Source organism: Nylanderia fulva, unplaced genomic scaffold (assembly GCF_048542155.1).
Source record: "Nylanderia fulva isolate GAGA-0341 unplaced genomic scaffold, ASM4854215v1 Scaffold16, whole genome shotgun sequence".
Lineage (NCBI taxonomy): Eukaryota > Metazoa > Arthropoda > Insecta > Hymenoptera > Formicidae > Nylanderia > Nylanderia fulva.
This window is the reverse complement of record NW_028189835.1, coordinates 4,419,627-4,443,530: the sequence shown is the minus strand read 5'-3', so window position 1 is coordinate 4,443,530 and position 23,904 is coordinate 4,419,627. Positions and strand designations below refer to the sequence as shown.

The following is a 23,904-nucleotide window of genomic DNA, read 5'->3' as shown; positions in this document are numbered from 1 at the left end:
AATCGGGGACTCGTATCTACCCACCTACCTACTTTTCGCGCCGTGGTTCCATTTCGTTCGTTCGTACTCCCGGTGGCGACGTACACGACACAGGAATACGGAGACACTGTCGGCCAACAACGAGACAACACCAGCGTGCACTTGCGTCCGACACCCCGAGCCGGCGAGAGGGAGGCGACGACGGAATCACTACTACTAACACTACCGCCGACGTTTCGACTCGCCGGCATGCGCGACCGCGTAACAAAGCCGGGTCGGTTGCAGAAAACGTCCGTCTTCCCCGGCCGCCAGTAGAGCACTGTCAGGTGTGCGTCCTCGCGGCGCGTACTGGCGTCGAACCATCTCCCCACTCCACGCTCTTCCCCCACTCCGCGACGCGTCGCGTCGCCGCTGTAGGTGTGTGTGTTTACGTATACGTGTGCGTAGTTAGCGAGCCGCGGGCGCGATCTCTCCGAACAGTTAACATATACACACATGAAACAAGCGCGCAGTCGGAAACGTACGACTACGGCATACGGTTTACATAAGAAGGGGAATACTACATATTAGATTCGGCTTTTTCAGGCGTTACCATAAGCCGAAAAATAGTACATATTTTTAATGTTTATTTATTACTACGCGTGAGAGAAAAGAATCTCTCTCTTTTCGTGAAATTATATTTATTTACTTTTTTCTCTCTTTCTCTTAAGAAATTTCTCTCGATTTATGTACAGTCGATTGCTAAATAATCTTTAAAAAAATACGACATATGTTAAACGACATATATTTCTTATCTGACTTTAAAAAAAATGTTAAAACCCGATATTTTTGGATATTACTATAAGCTGTAAAATAGTGCATATTTTATTTATTCGACGCGTAAGAGAAAAGAATCTCTCTTTTCGCGAAATTCTAATATGTGTTTACTTTTTTCTCTCTCAAGATATTTTCCTCAATTATACATTCAATCGCTCTCGTTGATAATCTTCAGAAAAAATGTTAAAATCCGGTATTTTCGGAAGTTACTATAAGCTGAAAAATAGTACATTTATTTATTACAACGCATAAGAATCTCTCTATTTTCGCACAAAAATTTATTTATTTGTTTTTCTCTGTTTCTGTTTCCCTCCCAAAATAGTTTCCTCGATAATATCTTTGATCGTTCTTTATGTTTTCATTAATAATTTCTTTGATAATTTTATTGATAATTTCATTGATAATTTAGAGAAATCTGATATTTTCGAACTTTATTACAAGCTGAAAAAATAGTATTTAAAAATACTTTAAAAATTTTTTTATTTATTACTACGCATAAGGGAGAAAAATCTCTCTTTCTATATTTTCGCAAAAAAATTTATTTACTTTTCTCTCCTTTCTCTCTCTCTCTCAAAATATTTTTCTCTATTATACCTTCGATCGTTCTTTATACGTTTTCATTGATAATTTCTTTGATAATTTCACTGATAATTTAGAGAAACCCGATATTTTCAAACATTACTATAAGCTGAAAATGGCATTTAAAAATATTTTAAACGCTTATTTATTACGACGCGTAAGAAAGAAGGATCTTCTTTCATGAAATTATATATATTTATTTACTTTTTTTTCTCTCTTTCAAGACATTTCCCTCAATTATACGATCGTTCTTCACGCTCTCATTGATAATTATTTTTAAAAAAACCTATTAAAACTCGATATTTTTAGACACTTAATACTCGATTTAAGTTTACCAAAATAAATTTTTTTCTATTCAAGTTTTCACAAACTTTTATTAAGAGGCCACAGTCCGTTTCCAGAGTTGCAATCTTGCATGATTTATATACAAAACTCGGCTCGCGTTTCACAAAGCGATAATTGCGGGAAAAAATATATACGCGCACGAAAACACTGTTCTTTGCAAAATAGCACGTTTAAAATTTTTACTCGATTTTCGCACGATGAACAGAGAGGCAAATCGTAATTGGCACACGACGTTGCACCAGTAAGATTCTAGATCACGCACTGACCTTGCTCTCGAAAAACGACGCGGGATAATTGTATATACAGACAGACGGATGTATAGTATATCGTTTGCGAGCGTGTCATATTAGCTCATATCGAAACGAACGTTCTCTTCGAAGAATCGTTGCATTCGATTTAGGATAACGCGGAGAAAAAAAATAAGTAATTCTCTTCTCTTCTCGAGGAGAAGAGAGAATGCACGTTCGCGCGCATTAATCCGGTAGATATTAGGTAGATTTCATCCTTATCCAGGCAATCTATTCTCGTAACGCGGTCGAGCAGAGTGCATCGCCCGACCTGCAGTTATTTCAACATTTTTGCATAAATAACGTTCGCATTAATATTAAGGGTGGAGAGGGAGAAGTTATTCGATCGTACGTTATGTACGTTCCAGCTTTAACTCGCTATACTTCTGCAGATATTATTTAATGTTGCTTCAATGATACGGGGTAGATATATTTCGGGATCCGCGAATAATCTCGCATCACTTAAGGATTAAATTTAATGCAGTCTTAAGCTACACCATGACTATATAAGACGCTTTTCTCTCCGCCACACGATAATAACTGTTAAGAAGGTATTTTTCTCAGCACGAAGTCTCGCGTAATGTGGAAACTCTAAGCGCTGTAACTCTTGTTCAGTTTACATATAAATCGAGCCCTAAATTAATCTTTAGAATACTCGAGAAAAGGATATTTTCTCGAATCCTGAAAGTTTTGTTTTAGAATGAAGAAGTTTTCTAATTTAGTATATGTTCTTTGTCTTTCTTTTTCTACCTTTCTCTCTCAAAGTAAGACACAATCTCTCTTAAGGACACATTCACCAACGAAAATTTCATACCTCCACTCTCCAATCGTTACTCTTATCTTCCAATTATATGATTTATTAAAATAATTTTGTGTTGCGCAATGCAATTGAATAAGTCATAAGGTAAAATCAAATAACACATTTTGTAAATCAACATATATGCCGATAAAAAATTGTATCAGATATATATGAATATTTAGTTTTCAAAAGATTCCCACGGAATCAAAAACTCGCAGGATTTTTAAAAAATTAATCACTTGATCGATCGATTCGTCTTAAAGTAGATAATACATAATAAATGCATAATGTTCGGTCTCTCTCCATTACAGTATATGTACTTACCCTTATAAATACTTCATTTTCCTAAGAGAAATTGAGACATATATCTCAATTTAATCGGATAATTTAATCCACAATTAAAGTATGCGACAATACATAAAGCAGGATAATTTGTCAAAAATTTATTTTCAAATAAAATTTACTTTCTCTCAATTACTTTGTAAAAAGATGGTATCAAAAAGACTAAATAATACCATATTAATCACGCTAAATTCTTCGCAAAATATTATCATCGAAAAGTCAATTTTTATTCCAAGTCTTCTCAAAACGAGAAGAGTCATAAATTATCACACAAGAGACACACTAATAATAATATACTTCAATAAATCTCTGAGGGGGGTAATTAAGATTCTCTTTTTTTTTTACTGTCGGAATGAAGATTTTAATACGATAAACACTCGGGGAGAGCGTAACCAAATATTATGTACGAGACAGGGTTTCTTATTGCGAAGTCCTACGCGTTTACGCGTATTTACATATCTATATCAGAGATGCATGGAATAATGAAAGAATGGAATCAAGAGGAGCCCGTAATTACGCGAGTCGTAAGATGTACGGAATAATATAACACAAGCAGAAAAAAAAAACGGCGATAGAACGACGCCTTTTCGATTCTGAATCGCCGAGCAATTGGCGCGGCCTTTCTCGTACACACGTGCATTCGCACGCTGTCATCGTGGACGCGATGGCGTGCAATGTGTATGTCTCGCGAGTGAATCGCGAGTGGAATAATGAGGGTGAGAGAATGAGACGCGCGGTATGAGAACACGTCAATGGAACAAAGAGAAAAGCCAACCGTTCGCCGCGAGTTGGAAGAGGAGGAAATCGCCCGTGCGCGGTAGTAATAATAATAACAGGCGCACACCGCACGACGATACGGTGGAAAGAGACGGGGAAAATTTTTCGCGGCACATCTTCTCTTCATTAGCAAAAAAATCCGCACACCACGCTCGCCCGCTTATCGTAATTTACGCAAAATTTCAGCGTTTGTGCCCCGACCCGTTTATCCAACAGATGCATAATTTTTCGTTTAGATATTGTTTCACGAATATACGTTATCATATCCGCGAAAGGTGAGTAAATTAATTATAACGAGCGGTGTAAATTTACGTGAAACGCGATTCCGTTAAAACAAAATTTAAATCATGTCGAATAATAAACGGAAAATGGAATACGAGAACGATGTAATGGCTTTCAGAGGATTAAGAAGGTTTATGATAAATTTCGATAATCATGACGTACGAGATGCGGCTGATTGTGAGAAATAAAGCGTAGAAACATGCATGCGTTTGACTCACCGTGTTGAGGAGCTGAGAATGCTGAATGCCTGCGAGGTGACATGTTAGGATGATTACCCTGGCTACCTGGTGGCTGCATGGAAGATAATGCACCCAGTGGTGTGTAGGATTTGCAAGGCTGTTCCGTCTTTTGCTAAATAAAAACAGAAATAACGAAACTATACATATTTATAATTACTTAAACATTAAATCTAAAAAAATTAAATTAAAATTTTTAATTTAAATAAAATCTTTAATGAAGAGATTAATTTATAAGAAGAAATTCATAAGTTTAATATAGTATTAATATAAAGTAGCATAAGATCATAAAACAATATAAATATACAAATAGAAATACGTGTATATAAATATGTATGTAAATATTCTTTTAAATATAAGATTGATAATAAAAATTGAAAAATATTGCAGAGAATTTGAAACAAAATATATTTATAACACAACATTCAATATTAATAATTTGTTAAGTAAAAAGAAACTGTAATAACTTATAAAATACAAAACAGAAAAAAATATTTCTTTTTTTAAAATATATACCAAATATTTGTGCTACAATATTTTGTTGAACACCAATATATACTTTTTAATTAATAATGTCTTAGAAATGATATTTTTATTATATTGATATTTTTGCAATACTTGATATTTGAAAATAAAAAAATACTGTTATTTGTATCTGTCTACAAAAATGATTCGTTTACGAATGTATTCAATAAGTTATAGCTTTTATTTTGAATGCGTGAATGATGTAAAGTGAAATGTTTATCCGACTAAATGAGAAGCAAATAATCTTGAATTAAACACAAACCTGATCATGAAGCTCAGTAGCCACTGCGGTAGCTGCAGTTTGAGTATGACTGGTAGAACTGATTCTGTACTGCATACCGGCAATACTGCAAAAACCTTCGTGATGGGTGGATCGAGTTTGATTGACGTAAACACCTTGAAAAGAATTTGTTATCGTAGTAAGAAGATCATTAGAATTTTCGCGTTTAAGTCACACATGATTAATTACCAGTGATAGTGACGTCCGTGTCCTGATTAACGATGACAACTTTCTTGGATGGTTTAATAACCTCCTCCGGATCGGAGCCTTGTCTGGATTTCTTCTTATCGTCCAGGTCATTTTGTCTACGTCTTTTAATTATCTCTACTTCCGACTCACTGGAGGTATCACTGCTGCTGCTACTGCTACCGCAAAGATTTTTCTCGTCGGAGTAGGAAGCAGCCAAAATGGCAGTGGCATTAAGACTGGCCATCCTCTTGCAAACAACCATGTCCTTTAGATCCATTACTTCCTCGTTTTTCTTTCTCCTCTTGGTCATTTTCTTCTTGCTCGGTTCAGCATTCTTTTCCTTCTCGCAGTCTTCATCGGAGGAAGACGAAGATGACGAGCTCTCCATCATATCCCAGTGCTTGCCACGTAATCCTGGTACATTCCTCAATTTTCTTTTCAAAACATTGTCCTCCGTTTTGCATTCGACTTTCTTCTCCTTCTCCTTGCGCGGATGCTCCTCCTTCTCCTCCTTCATTTTCTTCGGCTTTTCCTTTTCCCTCTCGGGTTTCGACTTGCAAAAACCTCCAAGATAGACTCCGCCGGTCTCATTTTCGTAGAGGCAGTGAACTTTAGCCAAGGCATTCAATGACGCGACCCTGGGTGGTTTTGGTTTACTCCAAAAGCCAAAAAGTCGCATTCCTCGCGCACGTTCGTCCGACGGTGAGTTAGCTCGATCTTTATTCTTCGTGTCCTTTTGCTTACTCTTCTTGTAGTCGTCTTCAAAATCGTCGTCCGAGTCGGATTGAGATGTAACGCCACTGGCACTCTCTCCATTCATCGCTTCGACCTTTAGATTTAATTCAACCTCAGCGCCGATTTGTTCTTGTTTCGCAGACTTCGCGCCGTCTTCGGAAACTTTAGTCTGTTTGTTAGATTCCTCGGAAGATGCATCTTCAGATGAAGCTGATGTTTGATTATTGCTCTCCGTTTGTACCCTTACTGTTTTCCCTGCCTTTTTTGGAGCCTTGCCGCTAATTTTGTTACCACTTTTGATAGCTTTCTTATTATCTTGTAATTTTGGTTGAAAATTCTCTTCTTTCTTTTTATCCGAATCCTCTTCGATTTCACTTTTAATGCTACTCACTTCTGGTCCTTGACAAGCCTCATCTTTTGCAATCTTTTTATGTTCAAGTTCCTCAGATTCTTTCAATTCAATTTTCTTTCTTGCCAGAATTTTCTCCGTTATAGCCTTCAATTTATCTTCCCTTTTTAAAACAGCACTGATTTTTGAATGTTTCTGAGGCAATTTGGCTTTCATGTGTTTCGCCAATTTCGGTTTCTTTTCTTGTAAAATTTTGTTCTTGGAAATGTTACTATTTTTCTTTTTTGTCTTTTTAACTGTATCCTCATCTTCACTTAGTTCTTCGCTTTTAATTGGTTTGACTAATTTGATTTTTTTATCCACCAATCTTTTAACTACCGATAAATGAGGCTTCTTTGTCAAAACTGTTTTTCTTGTAATATTTTTCTTCTGGCCTTTCGTTTTCGAATCTTTCTTTGTTTTCGCAGGAGAAATTTTATTGCTTGCTGCATCCTTTTCGGAAATTTTCTTTCGTTCAGATTTTTTATCTTTCACGGTAGAACTTTTTGATATTGTCTTGACATCAGATTTAATCGGCTTGACATCTTTCTTCTTTTCATCTTTGCTTCGTTTTTTAGTAAGTGAAGAGAGAGTATCAATTTTATCTTCAAATGCATCCTTATTTTCCAATGTATTTAAAGATTTTATATTATCTTCCATATCTGCATCATCAAACTTTATGTTCTTCTTTTTTTCCTCCGCTTTTTCGATCTTCTTTTTGTTATCAACAAATTGCTTCTCCAATTTCGTCTTTTCTTCGCATTTTAGTAATTTCTTCTTATCCATATTCTCTTGATTTATCTCTTCGTTTGTTTTATCGTCTCCTTTTTCGGTCTTCTTTTCATCAATTTTGTCAGATTTCTTTTCGTTATCTTTGCTTAATTGTTTCTTCTTTTCATCTAGTTTATCAGATCTTTCTTTTCGTTTTTCCTCCGCCTTCTTTTTGTCATCAAATTTTTTTCTGTCTTCCACTTTGTCCAATTTCTTCTTATCGTTGTCCACCTTCTTCTTCGAATCTCCCATTTTGTCATTTTTCTTTAATTTCTTCTCCTTCCTCACATCGGGCATAGTCTTCTCTATAAATGTGCGACGTTTCTTGGCGACTGTTGGCATTTTAGTTGCCTTTCTGGCAACAACAGCCTTCTTCTGTGGCTTCATTGTGATTGTTTTCTTTACATCTTCAAAATAAATAAATATACTCGAAGTTCACGAATGTTCAATGTTAATTTCCACAACTACCTAACTGCCATTGTGGATTTTAATAATTGCGATACGGAGCTCGCGAGCTGGATTTATCTGTAAACAATTCCAATGCAAATAACACTTCGATCAAAACAGCAAACGTGATTAAAATTTATATTATAATTTCACAAATATTTTATCAACTATTAACTGTTGTCGCGTCTCTTTGTCGCAATATATATATAGATTTTTCTTTCGCGGGAAAAATAATTTCCATACGAAAACGGACACAAAATATTCACGAGAAAGATATTACGAATGTGCTGCGTTTTATCAATATCTGTAATAAAAAAAAACGCATTACGTACTGTAATAAAATGACAACCGCACGCAAATCGGAGCATTCGCGAGAGACGCGCGCGACGGAAATGGTGATAAACAACTACGAGCGAGAAGCGAGAATCCGTCGTAATGTGGTCGTGGAACTGTGCGCGCACTCTCTTTCTCATCGACTTGTTGACAAATCGATCCCTTTAAATCTCATTGCGCCCTCATCGCGAGAGATTCAGCTCTCTCTCTCTCCATACACACACAAACACGGCACACAGAATTCTAGGACTCGCGTGAATAAATCATTTACCGCGTCCGATCTCTCTCGTTCTCCTCCGGACGTGTACGACGAATGACGGGGACAAAGATGCTCGTACGCGGACGCGCACACAGGACGACGACGACGACGACGACGACGCGAATCGAGAACGAGAAACGCCGCGGTGGCGGTGACGAGCAACGACGAGAGGAGCAACGGCAGCACGCCCTTTAAAAAAACGACCACTGTGTGTTGCCTACGCTGGCCACAAGTGGCCCTGACAAGTGCGCGAGAGAGCGAGAGCGAACCACCAACCTGCTGATCGATCAATCGTCGTCGCACGCGGAGAATCTCACGGACGACGACGACGACGACGACGACGACGACGCTTACTTAGCAACGCGGGAGAACGAAACAGAACGGAGATGCCGATAAGACGGCGAACGGAGAGACATAGCAAACGGTGTTTACCTCTCGGCGAGTCCGTCCCGGTCGGCTAAACTCGGCCCCGCGAGCGCTTTTTTAAAACGCCGAGTCGAGAAACACCGATCGACGACAGGTGACGACGGCAGACGGGACACGATGAGGCGCAGAGGATCCCAAAAATCCTTGTCCGCACGGTGTCCACCTTTCTCCGCGCGACCGCGACGAGCGACGTCCTGGGGCCCTCCCCGGCGAAGGTTCGACGGCCCTTTTTCGCGCGGTCTATCGCGAAACTGGCAGACTCGTGTCGCGCTGCGCGCACCTCGCACGACGTCCCTGCCCTTTTACCGTAGCCTCGTCGGCCATTTTCTTCCTCGCGCCGCTCCCCCACTTTTCCGACTCCGGAGCCCTCTGTCGCCCGGCAATCGAAGCAAAAGACTCCGATCCACGTAGATGGCAGCACCTCGCGCGACTCCGCGACCTCACCAATTTTTCCCGATTATTCTGTACTACACATACATATATATATACATGTATATATGTATTATTCCATTGTATCAATCATGCGAAATGAATAACAGAATATGCAGGCACATGACTATGATTATATTTCGTCGATTAATATTTCTTTCAATCAATTCAAGAATTAATCAAATTAATTATATATTAATAATAATTAATAATAATAAAAATTATTATTAAAATTCGCATTAATTAAATGAAATCAATTTTGTACTCATAATCAAGTGAAATCACGCTATTGAACTTATCCTATTTTGTCAAATAATTGACGGTCAAATAATTCTGATGAAACAAAAAAGATTAAATGAGTTGTGATATAGTTGATGAGTAAATATCGCGAAATCAGAAAATGGAGGAATCGCCGTTTTGCAATCTGTCGATTATTTAAATATTGCAAAAATTATTTTAATATTTATTGTTTAAATATTGCAAGAAAATATGCGCAGTGTCAGTATCGCTCATTCTAAAATGTGCACAGAACGACGATGTGTTAAATACATACCTGATAATAGTCGATGCACTTTGACGAAAAGACAAGGTAAAATGATCGAGGAGATGAAATAAGATATGCGATTGATTATATATGGCGACTACACGCCATATTTAATATATTCGTAATGAACTCGTTCGACACTCGAGACGAAGTGTTCGCGAATACTTTCTTTGCACGCGAGATTCTCTTTAGACGCCGATAATCAGAGACATTCGCGAGAAATAGCAAGAGCGATTCGAACGCGACGTACCTGACGTTCACTTTTACATCACCGGCTTCGCACTCGAACTCGAGCGGTCGAATCGAACGAAATTGCGATTCTCGAAGTATCAAAATGATGGCGCCGGTAAATCTTCCCTCCTCTCCGCCATATTGGAATTAAATTATTGAGCAATAAAATTCGAAATAATATTGTACAACATATTAGAAATACACAATGCATCATTTCATCTCAACATTATTGTTACGAATTAAAACAAATAATATTTTATTTATTATAATTTTCAATATCGGGAGCAAAATAGATTGTACCATATAATACATATTATATATTGTATGTATATATATATTTGCAATTTTTTACATGATGCGCACATCTTTTCTCTGATTTTAATAGTTACATATATCTATTCTTACCTCACGAATATCGGAACGACGAGTATTGAATATTTTCTCGTTGGATTTCTCTCTTAGGTAGATCAAACTTTAATTAATTAATGCGATAAAATACCAAAAGCGCGCGAAGATGATTTCCAGTGCACACCAGTCCACGGTCCACAATGCAATGAGCTTCGATAACAATTTTCGTCATAAATCCTGATTCTAATACCAACTTATTTTCAGGGATACATCACGTGATAATGTTGGCTGCATGCAATGAGCCCGGTTCAGCTAGCAGCTTCATAGCAGACGGAGGATGAGAGTGTTTTGTATTTGTTACTTCGAATTTTGTGATTTAAACAATTAAAGTCAATAACAATGGAATGTATAGTAGCAAACGTCGAACACATGCGATTTGACATTGAGATTGCTCTCGACGAACAGTATGGAGCTCTTTCATTACCTTTCACCGGCATGGACAGTGAGTTCCCTTATATGTTTGTTTTTATATGTGAACTGTGTTAGGTTAGATTAAGCTTAACCACTGCATAATATTGTCATATTCATATCTTTGTATTTTATTTTATTTTTATAAAAGTACACAATATATTTGTTTCAAACAATACTAGTATGCAGTGGTAGATTTTTTCATTAATTTATTTTTAATTAATTTTTGTCAATAATAATGCCTAGAAAAAGCTTTGCATATTTAATGGTTGATGGTAGAGTTGCTTTTGTGTGATTTATACTTTTATATATATACATATATAAAACAGATAATATTCAATAACTAATTTTAATATTTTAACAACTAATTACATAATATAAATTTAATTTTAAAATAATTACAGAAATATATTTTAAAAGTAAATAAAATCTTGAAAAGTGAATAACAATCTTTTCATATCTCTTAATATAGAAATACTTAATATAAATATATAACTCTAAACTTTTTGAAGCGCCTAGTACTACTAAACAATGGTATAATAATTGAATTTTATATATTCGTTTGGTTACAGTTTTTACAATTATATAATTTCTACTCTTTTTATTTCTATGAATTATATTATATTTATTTGATAGCTTTATAGGTTTACTACTGCAGTAAAATTATATAATGCTTTTATAATTAATAGATTTATTTTATATAAAAAATATAAAACTTCAAAATAATTTGTTTTTCCTTCAATTTGCAGAATCTATCGCTGCAGTATGTCAATTTTACCCAAGAGGCACTTGTACTAAAGGAGCATCATGTCCATTTAGACATGTTCGTGGTGATCGCACAATAGTATGTAAACATTGGTTAAGAGGTCTTTGTAAAAAGGGTGATCAATGTGAATTTTTGCACGAATATGACATGACAAAAATGCCAGAATGTTATTTTTATTCTAGATTCAGTAAGTAGCTTAAACCCTTTATGTAAGAATTCAATATAATGAACTCTATGTATAATATTTAGTATATATTTTAATTATACAAGACAAAATTAAATTATATCTAAAGAAAATTGAATTAATTACAGATGCATGTCACAATAAGGAATGTCCATTTTTACATATTGACCCCGAAACAAAAGTCAGAGATTGTCCATGGTACGATCGTGGTTTTTGTAGGCATGGTCCTTTATGTAGACATCGACATGTCCGACGTGTCCTTTGTATGGCTTATTTGGCTGGTTTTTGTCCAGAAGGACCAAATTGCAAATTCATGCAGTAAGTATGCAAAATGCAAATATCTATTATATCAAAATTATCTTTCAAAATCTTTTAATCTTAATTTCTATGTTTAGTCCGAGGTTTGAATTACCAGCGGTACAAGACATGCAACCGAAGGAAGGCAAAAAAGTGATGATTACTTGTCACTTCTGTGGAGAAGGCGGTCACAAAGCAATCTATTGCAATAAAATGCCACCCGATGTACGGGAAGCTCAAGTCAGGCAGGATGTTGATAATAACTCTCATGCATCACATCACCATATGAATTTGCATAATGGTCCACCGCCACCGCGAGGGCCGCAAAAACCACTCGAAGAAGTAACATGCTATAAATGTGGACAGAAAGGTCATTATGCCAATAAATGTCCGAAAGGACATCTAGCGTTTTTGAGTCATGCGGGTAGTGGAAGTGGCGGTCAGAATCAGAATTATCGGAGATGATTTTCTTTGTTTTATTTATGTAACATGAATATTGCGATACTACTTTATCTCATTATTAATTATCTATAAAAATTTGTTTCTCATATACAATAAAATAATTTCATATCTAACGCATGTCGATATATCATTTTTATGCTATTTCCGACATTTTCACGCTTCTTTTCTTTTTAAATATAAATAATAGCACCAATATTTAAAAAGTATAAAAAAAAAAAAGAAAAAAGCTAAATTTTGCATATATACATATATAAGCGGGTACTTTAATATTAAAAATTTCTCCTTATTAAACTGTAACAAATTGAAATATTTATTGTTCTAAAAATGATTATGTTTAAATGAATAAGTAACTATTACAGTTTCGTGTGACACAGTTCTGTGAATATTGTAAGGTTGTTAATTATTGCTACATTGGCATCTGATACAGGATGTTATAAAAAGATATATATATTTATATAATACTAATTAATGATCGGATAAAACCTATATGATCTGCTGGGAAGACACACTTCACCGAATATAATTACTATTTTAATCAATATGAGGTTTTATTGTGAGGTTTTAATTGAAGATCAATTGTGTGTATACTCACTTCTTGGATAAATGTCTGAAGATTAAACAATGGTATGGAAGGCGCAAAACATTGTGGAGACGTGCATTTCAATTGCTATTAAATATGTTAAGCACATTTCTGTCACAAAAATGTTTTCTAGTCATTCAAAACGTTCTTCTAATCATTACCTTATCACGTGGTTCGGTTTTAATTACATCTAAAGACAGTTGTAATTATCAAAGATAAAATTGCGCATTAATTCTCGCAAACGATTGTATGTGGGTGATTATGAAAAGAAAAAGGATAATATTCTTAATCTTTTTTTTTTGGAAATTACCATCCTTTCTATCATGTTGTATTATAGTCAATAACTTCAACATAATTGGCAGGAAAGAGTCCATAAGTCCCATCAGGCCCAAGCCCTTGCCACCAGCCTTCATCGATGGCGTCTATATGCGTAATTATATCTCCAGGATCAAAAGTAATTTCCGTATCGTCAGCGGCTTGATAATCGTACAAAGCTCTGGCTTTCATTCCCTCGTTATTCGGATCGAAATATAAATACGGACCATCCAACTGATTATACAATTCATTTTCAGTCACTTGTTCTTTAGTTTCTACAGCTTGTTCGGATTCTGACTGTGGATTCTTCGCGGTTGTTTTTGATTCCTGGTTATTAGTATTTTGAGATTGAGGCACTGCAGATGATAAAGTCACTGTTTCCGCATTTTTAAGTTTTTTCTCTTCAGCTGGTTTTTTCTCTTCTTCGTGAGATTTTACATCAGGCTGATCCTTTATCTGAGCATCCTCTAACGCTTTCCTCATTGATTCCACATGATTGTTTTTGGGTAAAAATTGTTGAACCGAACCTGTCTTCATTTGACCGGCTGCCGAATTCTGTTCGAATACCGCTCTAGCGTTTATTGTTCTTTGAGCTATCAACTGTTGTGTCTCTTTGCTCCTTTGTCTTCGTAGTTCTTCGCTTCGTGATTTATGATCATCCTCGACATCATTGTTATAATTTTGTGCAGCTATTTGATTGCGTAAGTTGTTTGCTTCCTCGACACGTTGTTCGGCCAACTTTTGCCGCGCAATCGAGTTTTCTTTAGCAGTTACCTAATAGAAATAATTTTATATGATTTAATATATGTGTGTTAGTATGATATCTAAGATGCATATGATATATGTATAAATTAAAAAATATGAGATAAGATTATCACATACTTGTTGCTCTCTCATCTGTGCTTCCTTTTCTTCTCGAGCTCTAACTTCTTTTTCTAACTTCTGTCGTTCTTGTTCACAACGTAGCCGTTCTTGCTCCAATCTCTTTTTTTCTTCCATTTCTTCCTTTTGCCAAAATTGATCTCTTTCTGTTGCATTTATCTCTTGCTCAGGGATTACTCTAAAGTAAAGTATATGTTAGTTAGAGATTGTGTGTGAATACTATTTATTCAAAACTGATTTGTATCTTAAAATGTGAAAATTATGAGGAATAAAATATACCGGCGATATGTTGTTCCGATAGGACCTGTATGTCCTTCATTTTCACCACGAGGTTCATTAAATTTATATGCAGAGGCTGTTGCTCGTGCAAGTTTTCCCATAATTGCATCTACCTCTACATCATCTTCAGAACGCGCAGTAATTGTTATATGTGCACCCTTTAATAATTTCTCTACATCTCTAATATGATTAGCACATGTTCCTTTTCTAACAATAGGAGCACCTTCTCCTTGCTATAAAAAAACATTTTATCATAAAAGTGAAAGATTGTACGTAGACAAAGTATTATTGCTCTTTTTTCTTTATTATAAAAAATGAAAAGTAAATATGTACTATTATTTTATATAAATTATATTCCATTTTTCATCATCTGTTATACATATTTTATCTTGTTATTATGGTATAATTTTTTTTACACTTACCCAATTAATGAGCAAACATTTTGGTAGACTTGTTTTAGTATCAATGACTTTGCAAAATGCATACATAATGTGACTACTATTCAATCGATCAATCATTTCTTCCAACCCGCCATTTCCTGTTCCAACTACTTTTAAGTCATTTGTCTGCCCTTCATAACCAAACAGAGCCCTATCAAAAATAGAAATGCATTTTAATTATCAACCATGCAATATATGTTTAAAACAATAATACAAGATTTATCTTGTCATTTAATTTATAAGAAATCTTGAATCAAAATTTAATTATATTTATGAATAATGTGCTGTTATAAATCCTGCAGTTATAAATTATATACATATATATATATATATATATATATTTTTTTTTGTTAATAATCAAATAATCAGATTCAATAATTGATGTTTTATTTACAAAAATGATTACAAGTTTAATTGTATATTTTATCAAGGTCTAAAATAATGTATAATTTATAAATTGTTCTATTTGACATATGTCAAAACAAGAAATAACAAAAATAATTGTATTATCAATTTCTATTACTATAGAATACGAAATGGTATTATAAGTGGTAGGAATCGATAAGAATAAAACTGGTTGTAATCGGAGGGGGACTGATATTTACACGAAGAGATGGGGTTTGTCAAGAATCCATACAATTTTACGGTTTGGCATTACAGGGGGGGAAATACGCAATAATGTCATACTACTTGCTAAATATTCATCTGGTTGACAGAAAATTGGAGACATTGGATACTTAAATATATGCGCCTACCAGTCAGTAGACGATTTATCGTCGACCACGCTGTGCCAAGCGGCCACCAAGGCATCTTTGTTTTTCGTCAGATTAATTGACATGTTTCTGGCTAAATTAATTCATAACAAATTCAGATAAATCTATAACAGGGAAGGCGATCGTGCGATACCGCAAAATTCTACGCAAATATCACACACGCATACCACTTGGCCGATCGCCTCTTCGATTGATGTCAACGCCCTATCCAGAGTAGCCAATCGTTTCTATAATAATATCCCTAGATGTGTTCGAAAATCTTTATAGGTGTGTTCAAAATAAGCGCGCGCGTACGTAAATTTGAATCTGATTGGAAATCGAAATTCAGGCTCTGTGAACCCTTACTTTGACATTTCGAATTGTTTTCTTTAAATAGTTTGTAAGTGATTTATTAAATTAATTAAAACGTTTGTTAGATTATGCCTGTCGCTGCAAAATAAAAAATTTTAATTTTAATTAATTTTAATTTTTCAGAAACTCAATCAACGCAGTTTGTTAGCCACGAATACAGGGTGTCCCATTTTAATGTCTCACCCCAAATTAGTTTTTTTATTTTTAATTGTAGAAAAAAATGTTTCAGACAAAAGTTGTATGGTTTCAAGGAGGACATAATAGGCAGTGCCATTAGTTTGACCTTGAATAGTTGCTTGAGGGTCATGTAAAGATCACTTTTAATTTCTTAAATGGAACCACCTACTTTTCATTACATATTCTTGTAGCTGACATTGAGAGCTTTTCAAAACACTATAATGAAACATTTTTATCTCAAGTACTTTTTGAGTTATAAGACAAGATCTCCTCACCTCAAGATGACCTTTACGTGACGTTCAAGCAACTATTCAAAGTCAAACTAATGGCACCATCTTATGTCCTCCTCGAAATCATACAATTTTTGTCTGAAACATTTTTTTCTACAATCAAAAATAAAAAACTTATTTGAGGTGGGACATTAAAATGGGACACCCTGTATATTAATTTTACGGTTATTTTAATTTTTTTATTTATTAATTAAATAAATTATTTATTAAATATATTAAATATATTAATTTTTTAATTAAGTTTAATCTAATAATTACCTACAAACGACTTACGAACTATTTATAGAAAAAAATGCGAAATGTCAAAGTAGAGGGGCGAAGTTCTGGAACTTCGAAATTCGATAATCATCTGTAATTTGTTACTTCCGGATAGATGGCGCTGAAATCTTTTGTGCAAAGAAAGATGTGAGTTCGAATCTCTACGCTGCCACGTTTATGCCCTCTTGTGTATTCGGCGGTTTCGGTGTTCGACTGAAATTCTCGACATTTAATTGCGGATTCCTGCATGTAATCTTGCGTTCCCGATTGCAGAAGGTCACGTGTAAACTTTACGATGAGTACAGACAGTATCGAGAAATTGTACAAGAACTTCGGCATCCTCGCGGATGCTAAGGACAAATTGGCGCAGGTACGTGCCGCATTGGTTATATGTTACGATCGCAGTCGATTAAATATAGATATGAAGAATAATGTTGTCTTGCTTGTGCATTCTTGTTACGCTTTCTCTCCTATTTAACGTAACTTTGTTGATAAGTATCGTTTGACAATCAATCTCGCGGCGAAACGTCAATATGCAGCTCCGGAAAAACCGAAAATGCGCATGGCGTCTCAACATGGTGTGTTCTGCACATTATATCAATTATCATTATCAGTTAGATCGGTTTTTTTTATGAACGCATATTTTCTAAACACGAGGACAGAAATATAATAATATATTTATGCAAACATTGGAGCACGTTTGTAATATGTGGCTAAATTCATGTGGTTAGGCATATAATTCCTGTTCTTGTTCACTATTAATTCTTTTTTAAAGATGCGCTATAGTAGTTTGTTGATAATATTATCTGTGTCAACAAAAAGTCACTATAGTTTACTGCTAATTTTCTAGCTTAGAAATTGTAGAATATGCATTATAACTGATTTATCTATTTATGGTAATCTTTATAAGTACATTTGCACATATGATGCAATATAAAAGAGAGAGAGAGAAATATCTCAATTTATAATATAAAGATTATACTCTTGAAATAGATTTAATTCTATTGTAATAATGCCTTTTATTTAATTTTTGCAAAGTCTAATCTGTAGTTTTCAATAACAGCTCGACATTCAAATAACAGAAGACTTTCAATTTTATATACAATAAATTGTAGGAAATATAAAATTATATTTATATTAAATATCTTTACAACAACCAGAAAAGCTATTGTATATATACTTTCTTGTAAATAATTCTAATATCGTTTATATTGCAGCATGAAAAGGAGTATTTGGAAATTTTGACAGCAGTTAAAGGATCACCTAAAGAAAAACGGCTAGCATCGCAATTTATTGCAAGATTTTTCAAGCATTTTCCAAAACTAGCAGATCAAGCTATAGATGCCCATTTGGATTTATGTGAAGATGAAGACATGGCTGTAAGTTTTCAAATATGAATCAACATTTTTTTTATAATTTTGGAACAAAAATATTTTAAGGCTTTAAAATACAACATTACATTTAATTATTTTGGTTAATTATTGATTAATTAACCAAAATAATTATATAATATACATAATATATATTTTTTTTTCAGATTCGAAAACAAGCTATTAAAGATTTACCGGCTCTTTGTAAAGACAATAAAGAACATACAGCAAGAATTGCAGACATTTTAGCGCAATTATTGCAAGCTGAGGATTCTTCAGAATTATCAGTTGTACATAACAGTATTATGTCACTTATGAAGAGTGATCCAAAAGGTATGTTCAATTTCATAAATACATATAAGGATTTGGAATTTATATAATGGCATATTATAAAACAATTTTCTATTTACAGGTACTTTAAGTGGATTTTTCAGTCAAATTATTAATGGTGATGATGGGACAAGAGAACGTTGCATAAAATTCTTAGCTACCAAACTGAAAGCTATAGGACACGACGTTATTACAAAGGAACCAGAAGATTTATTAATTGGAGAATGTAAAAAAGTATTACAGGTACATTTTTATTATGCTCTTATAACAAATGTATATATTTATTTTTTTCTTAAATTGATGTATTTTCTCATACAGGATGTAACTGCTGATGAGTTTCACAGTATCATGGAAATCCTTGCTTGGACTAGACTAGGTTCTACTGTTACTGGTCAACAAGAATTGATTGACATTACAATAGAACAAGCTGAACTTGCCATACCTTTCAAACATACTGATATTGAACAGCGGAATAGATTGGTTCAATGTATTAAACATGCTCTTCCATTCTTTAGTGTATGTATATTATTAAAACACATTTTAATATTTCTTAGAACAAGATTTAACATTTTACATATTTGTATAATTAAAGCTTTATTTATATTTAAATATATTTATTTTCAGTCGCAAATAGATTCGTCAAAATTTGTTTCATATATTTGTATACAAGTATTACCACATCTCTCTTTGATGACTTCTCCTGATGGTAGAGACATTCAATTGGAACTATTAAAATTGCTTGCTGAATTAACAGTGTTTTGCGGAAATATTGAAAAACCAGAGGATAAAGTTCAACAACTTTATAACACTCTCATTGTGAGTAATATCTCTTTATTTTCATATTTAGTATTACAAATCTTACTCTACAAATTTTGATAAATTCTGTTTACCTAGTGATGTCTGTTTTTTTACCTCATTTGTCAAAATTGGGAAAGTTTTTTTTTTTTTCCCCCTGCAATTAGTCAAAGAATTTAGATAATGACAAATTTTGATTACACTTATATATTATTTGTTATTCATTAGTTTATATTTTCAGACTTACATGCCACTTCCTCCAGCTGCAGAGATTACTGATGTACCAAAGTTACAATTTAGTCATGTAGAATGTTTGATGTATGCTTTTCATAAATTGTGTAAGCAAACTCCTGAATTTCTGATAAAAGATCCAGAGCAGCTTAAAGAATTTCGTTTAAGATTACAATACTTTGCAAGAGGCATTCAAGGTTATATAAAAAAATTACGTGAAGCTATTAGTGGGAAGACAGAAGAAGAATTGAAATCTGAGGAAAATCAATTAAAGGTTGTTGCACTAAAGACAACTAATAACATCAATACCTTAATCAAAGATCTATTTCATTCACCTCCTAGCTTTAAGAGCATAATACATCTCTCATGGAAAACGCCTTGCAATGACAAGAAGGTAATTAATTTATGTTACAGATATTTTAAATAATTTGTGTTTGTGTATATAACAAAATAAAAACATAATAGAAACATTGTATAAAATACAAATTTATAAATCATGTATGTGTATATATACATTTATTATCTGTTTTAGAATGAAAAGAATTCTGCTCAGAAAAGACATACGCCTATTACATTTGGAAACGACAGTGGTTCGAATAAACGTAATAAAGAAGATAAAAGCAACAAAAGAGAAATATATACACCTCCTAGTGGCAAATACAGTTCAAACATATCAAATTATGGTATATAAATAATTGAAGATATATGATATTAAAGTTTGAAAAAGATAAAATGTTAATTTATTAATATTTTTTTTTAATTTTTAGGTCGTGGTAGATTTAAAGGTAACAGACCTGGAGGAAGAGGTGGATTCAGACCAAGAGGCCGTGGTCCATGGCGAAAGAATTTTTATTAATTATAAAATTAAAATTCACTCAAAAAGAAAGAAAATTGAAAGCAGCTAAGATTGGAATGATAACATAAGTGCTTATCTCTGTTGAGATGAACATGAAAGTACTTTTAAAGTGACATCACAAAATATCTTTCTCTACGATTATAATCAAGATTATTTTGTCGATATCTAAACTCTTTGAAAAATTGCAGATAACAAAAAGAGGAAAATCCAACTTTCCAAATTTTTATTAATGTTTTTTTTAAACATTGAGCAGAAAATTTAAGAGAAACAATTATGATTATATAAATCTATTTAATTCTTATAATATTAATTCTGCAATGAAAATCCAAGACATAAAGTTGCAAAAGAATGCAAGATATGCACATGGCAAACAAATGTGACAAGATTAAGAGAGAACACAGTATTTAATTTGATGAAGATGTGGAATGATGTATCAGAAAAGGAAGAAAGAAGAAATCGCAGCTTGATGAAGATGCATGCATAAATTCAAACTACATAATCGAGACATCGTAAAACATCATCAATAATTATGGATAGAGAAGCATATGTAAATGGACTAGTGTTCTTTCTTCATCAAAAACTTCAAGAGTGCAAAAATTTAATCTTCTATATATCCATTCCTAAATTAGCTTTCCTATCCTTCCAAACTTTTATATTTGTTGATATTTGTTAACAGGATCAGTGTGACAAAGAAGATCCAGTAGCAGTCCTGCAGAAAAGCAACGTAATCGAAGAAACATTAGATATAATTTGTTGTTAATAAAAAGTCAATTTATACAAAAATATAAAATTATACCAAAAAATTTTTTTTTCTTTTTTTTTCCAGTAAACAGAATTCAAATTAGTGAAATATATATATATAATATATTATAATAAATTTATATATTATAAATATATAATATTATTAATATATATTATAAATATATAATATATATTAATATATACATATATAATTTTTATAAATATGTTTTTATATGTATTATTTTAAAAAATATTTTATAAAATTAAATTTTTTCTCTCTCTCTTTCACACATATTTCCAATTATAAAAATTGAATTCATGAATCTATGTTTCTTCGATAAAATAAAATGAAAAGGAATTGAAGCAATTATTATGTTGTCTTTCTTTTGCAGGAAGCACATACTAAGGGCTTGGAAATCGTGGATTTGGTCAAAGCTGTATGAAATTCTACATATATATATATGTATATCTTGTTTATTTTTGCAGAGATTTCGCAAAAAGATGCAGAGGCAGAAATCACTTGGATAAACTAATTGATCTTTTCTTTTTCAGCAACTAATATTATATGTTTATTATCATATATGTATATCGTCTTGGTATAATTGCTGTTTGTGAGGTGAGTTAAAAAAAATATTGTTCCATCTTTCCCTTTCCTCTTTCCATAACCATTGTATAAAAACATTTTGTGTTGTCAGCAATTCAATGTTTCTAATTATTTCAATAAACAACATTATTTAACACTACATGGTGTTTTTTATCTAGTAAATATAAGATGAGAAAATTAAATTTAAAAAAAGATTTAATAAAACAATTTTAAGAACAAAAAGTAAATATCTATATATATGTCCTTTAAAATTAGATCTAATCTGTCTTATACATATAATGTTCATATATTGCAATGTTTATAAAAACTATGTGTATAATTACATATTATTTGTGCTATATGCAATTGAATTTCCATAATTACATGTAATACTCTCAACTTTATATTATTAAAAATGTATTTCATTCTTATTAGAATGAGTGATATATTTGAGTGATATATATATAAAATTAATCAAACTTGTATATCACTTTCATATTCATGAATAATAAAATGTTTTTAAACGAGTTTATAAGAAAATTTATAAATAAAACAACAAAGAGGGGAATACAAGAGTATAAATGTGTTTCGAGCAGTACTTCTATTATCTTTTGAGAAGACTAATTCTAAACAATACTTCAAATTATTCTTACAATTCTTAAATAACTAATCCTAGTATTTAAAAAAATTGTAAATAAATATTGAAAAAAGATCACATTTTATCCTTGTATCACCATTGTAACTTATATGTACATATTATAGGATATTCACTGATAAATTATTAATTAATTAGCACTCAAAATAATCCATTTGAAGAAATCATATCGTCTATCACCTTACACATAATACGATCGCTCGGACTACATGGATCCTGAGTTTGTTGTTTAAAACCCATGTTATCAACTGATTCCATAATATCTGTATTTATTGCAAGTTTAGAATCCAGTTCCGAAGTATCTGGAAGCATCTGTAAGGCATGCTGTAATATTTCTTGAACCTAGAGAGAGAAAATAATACCATCACAAATCATATATATATATATAAATATTACAGAAATTAAAAAATTCCAATAATAAATTTACTTTTTCAAGATGCTTCTGGAAACGCAGTGCTGTTTCAAGACGCTGTCTACGCTGTATTTCCATCATAACTCGTAACGTTTCCCTGGCCTGGTGCGGTCTAAATTCATTCAATAGATGATGGATATGGATAAATAACAAACTCAAGTCTTCGACCTAAAATAAAATTATGAATTATTGTTGTGCAAGAATGGTATAAGAAAATACTGTTAAATATTTATCGAATCGGTATCAAAATGGATGTTACAAACTAATAAAAGCTTCTTCAAATTACAGATTACATTACCTTCTCTGCACGTCTGGGACTGTCTGGACATTGAACGAGTAAATCTATCAAGTCCAAGAAATTCACGAGCAGAGAGTGATTGAGCTTCTTCAATTCGCGTCGACGGTCAAAGTGTTGCGGGTACAGTCTTTTGATTCCTTGAGCCTCCAGCGGTCTGATAATCGTGTCGTCCGCATTGAACACATTACCGAACATGGAGTAGCTGTCGTGAATCGGCGGCGGTGGCCGCGGAGCTCTTCCACGACGTACATTTTCATCCGTGTACTGATTGATATATTGCACGGGCGGCAACGGGAGGGAACTGACTTGTATCGCTTCGGGAGCTGACATGTCTCAACCGATGAACCGATCACGATGACAAACTGTGTCCTCGACTCATCGACGAGAGACGAAGATTTCCAACGTAACAGGTAGATATAGATAGGTTAGACCAGTTTTTGTAAACACGTAATTTAGACGGTATTCTTTTTCTATTCAAGAGAAAAGAGGTAACTTGTGCGTCTCCTTCTCGAATCCTCCAAACAAACTTCGAAAAATTATCCTTCCCCGTATTACGTTCTTGAAGATGCGACAGTATATATGACAATAACGTAAACGCCTTCCAAGAAAAACAAAGCGACAGGCGACCGCTAGTCCGCCATTTTGTCAGATCTCGGATTACGCGAGTCGATTTGACGTTTGACGTATCCACGTCTCGCGGCGAATCGCCCGAAGTTGGTCAATTTTTTCTGATCGATAATTCGAGACGATCTTCGATGCATCGT

At 33.4% G+C, this 23,904-nt stretch overlaps 6 protein-coding genes across 8 annotated transcripts in view; 3 read left to right on the top strand and 3 right to left on the bottom strand.

Moving 5' to 3' along the window:
• LOC114940205 (Histone gene-specific Epigenetic Repressor in late S phase) overlaps positions 1–10,541 on the bottom strand; it is a 123,927-nt gene extending 113,386 nt beyond the window's left edge. Inside the window, exons 1-4 of one of the 2 annotated variants that reach the window (XM_029314737.2) lie at positions 10,405–10,541; positions 5,437–7,855; positions 5,230–5,363; positions 4,425–4,557 (exon numbers count right to left, since the gene is read on the bottom strand). In XM_029314737.2, coding sequence (XP_029170570.2) covers positions 4,425–4,557; positions 5,230–5,363; positions 5,437–7,717 — 2,548 coding nt within the window. In that variant the 5' untranslated portion in view covers positions 7,718–7,855; positions 10,405–10,541. Of the gene's footprint in view, positions 1–4,424; positions 4,558–5,229; positions 5,364–5,436; positions 7,856–8,801; positions 9,142–10,404 lie in introns of those variants that run through there. The other variant, XM_029314736.2, reaches the window with a different exon arrangement.
• Positions 10,542–10,603: 62 nt separating this feature from the next.
• Clp (cleavage and polyadenylation specificity factor subunit 4) lies at positions 10,604–12,637 on the top strand. The gene is made up of 4 exons (XM_029314739.2): positions 10,604–10,849; positions 11,565–11,768; positions 11,894–12,083; positions 12,161–12,637. The coding sequence occupies exons 1-4, from the start codon at positions 10,747–10,749 to the stop codon at positions 12,525–12,527; spliced, it is 864 nt and encodes a 287-aa protein (XP_029170572.1). The 5' UTR covers positions 10,604–10,746; the 3' UTR covers positions 12,528–12,637.
• Positions 11,991–16,001, bottom strand: Abp1 (Actin binding protein 1). 2 transcript variants are annotated; one of them, XM_085480883.1, is made up of 6 exons: positions 15,776–16,001; positions 15,003–15,171; positions 14,581–14,813; positions 14,302–14,479; positions 13,415–14,193; positions 11,991–13,294 (listed from the first exon to the last, which is right to left on the bottom strand). In XM_085480883.1, the coding sequence occupies exons 1-5, from the start codon at positions 15,856–15,858 to the stop codon at positions 13,426–13,428; spliced, it is 1,431 nt and encodes a 476-aa protein (XP_085337009.1). In that variant the 5' UTR covers positions 15,859–16,001; the 3' UTR covers positions 11,991–13,294; positions 13,415–13,425. The 2 variants fall into 2 exon arrangements, with proteins under 2 accessions (XP_085337009.1, XP_029170597.2); XM_029314764.2 differs by having other exon boundaries at positions 11,991–14,193.
• Positions 16,002–17,020: 1,019 nt separating this feature from the next.
• Positions 17,021–21,935, top strand: cass (apoptosis inhibitor cassowary). The gene is made up of 9 exons (XM_029314769.2): positions 17,021–17,239; positions 18,087–18,248; positions 18,407–18,572; positions 18,652–18,812; positions 18,888–19,085; positions 19,194–19,385; positions 19,606–19,989; positions 20,128–20,278; positions 20,363–21,935. The coding sequence occupies exons 1-9, from the start codon at positions 17,165–17,167 to the stop codon at positions 20,449–20,451; spliced, it is 1,578 nt and encodes a 525-aa protein (XP_029170602.1). The 5' UTR covers positions 17,021–17,164; the 3' UTR covers positions 20,452–21,935.
• MED7 (mediator complex subunit 7) lies at positions 21,651–23,845 on the bottom strand. The gene is made up of 3 exons (XM_029314800.2): positions 23,141–23,845; positions 22,858–23,010; positions 21,651–22,772 (listed from the first exon to the last, which is right to left on the bottom strand). The coding sequence occupies exons 1-3, from the start codon at positions 23,468–23,470 to the stop codon at positions 22,572–22,574; spliced, it is 684 nt and encodes a 227-aa protein (XP_029170633.1). The 5' UTR covers positions 23,471–23,845; the 3' UTR covers positions 21,651–22,571.
• Positions 22,473–23,904, top strand: part of Btk29A (tyrosine-protein kinase Btk29A) — a 30,799-nt gene continuing 29,367 nt past the window's right edge. Inside the window, exons 1-2 of the mRNA XM_029314796.2 lie at positions 22,473–23,047; positions 23,131–23,550. The gene's annotated coding sequence lies outside the window, so the exon portion shown is untranslated. The remainder of the gene's footprint in view (positions 23,048–23,130; positions 23,551–23,904) is intronic.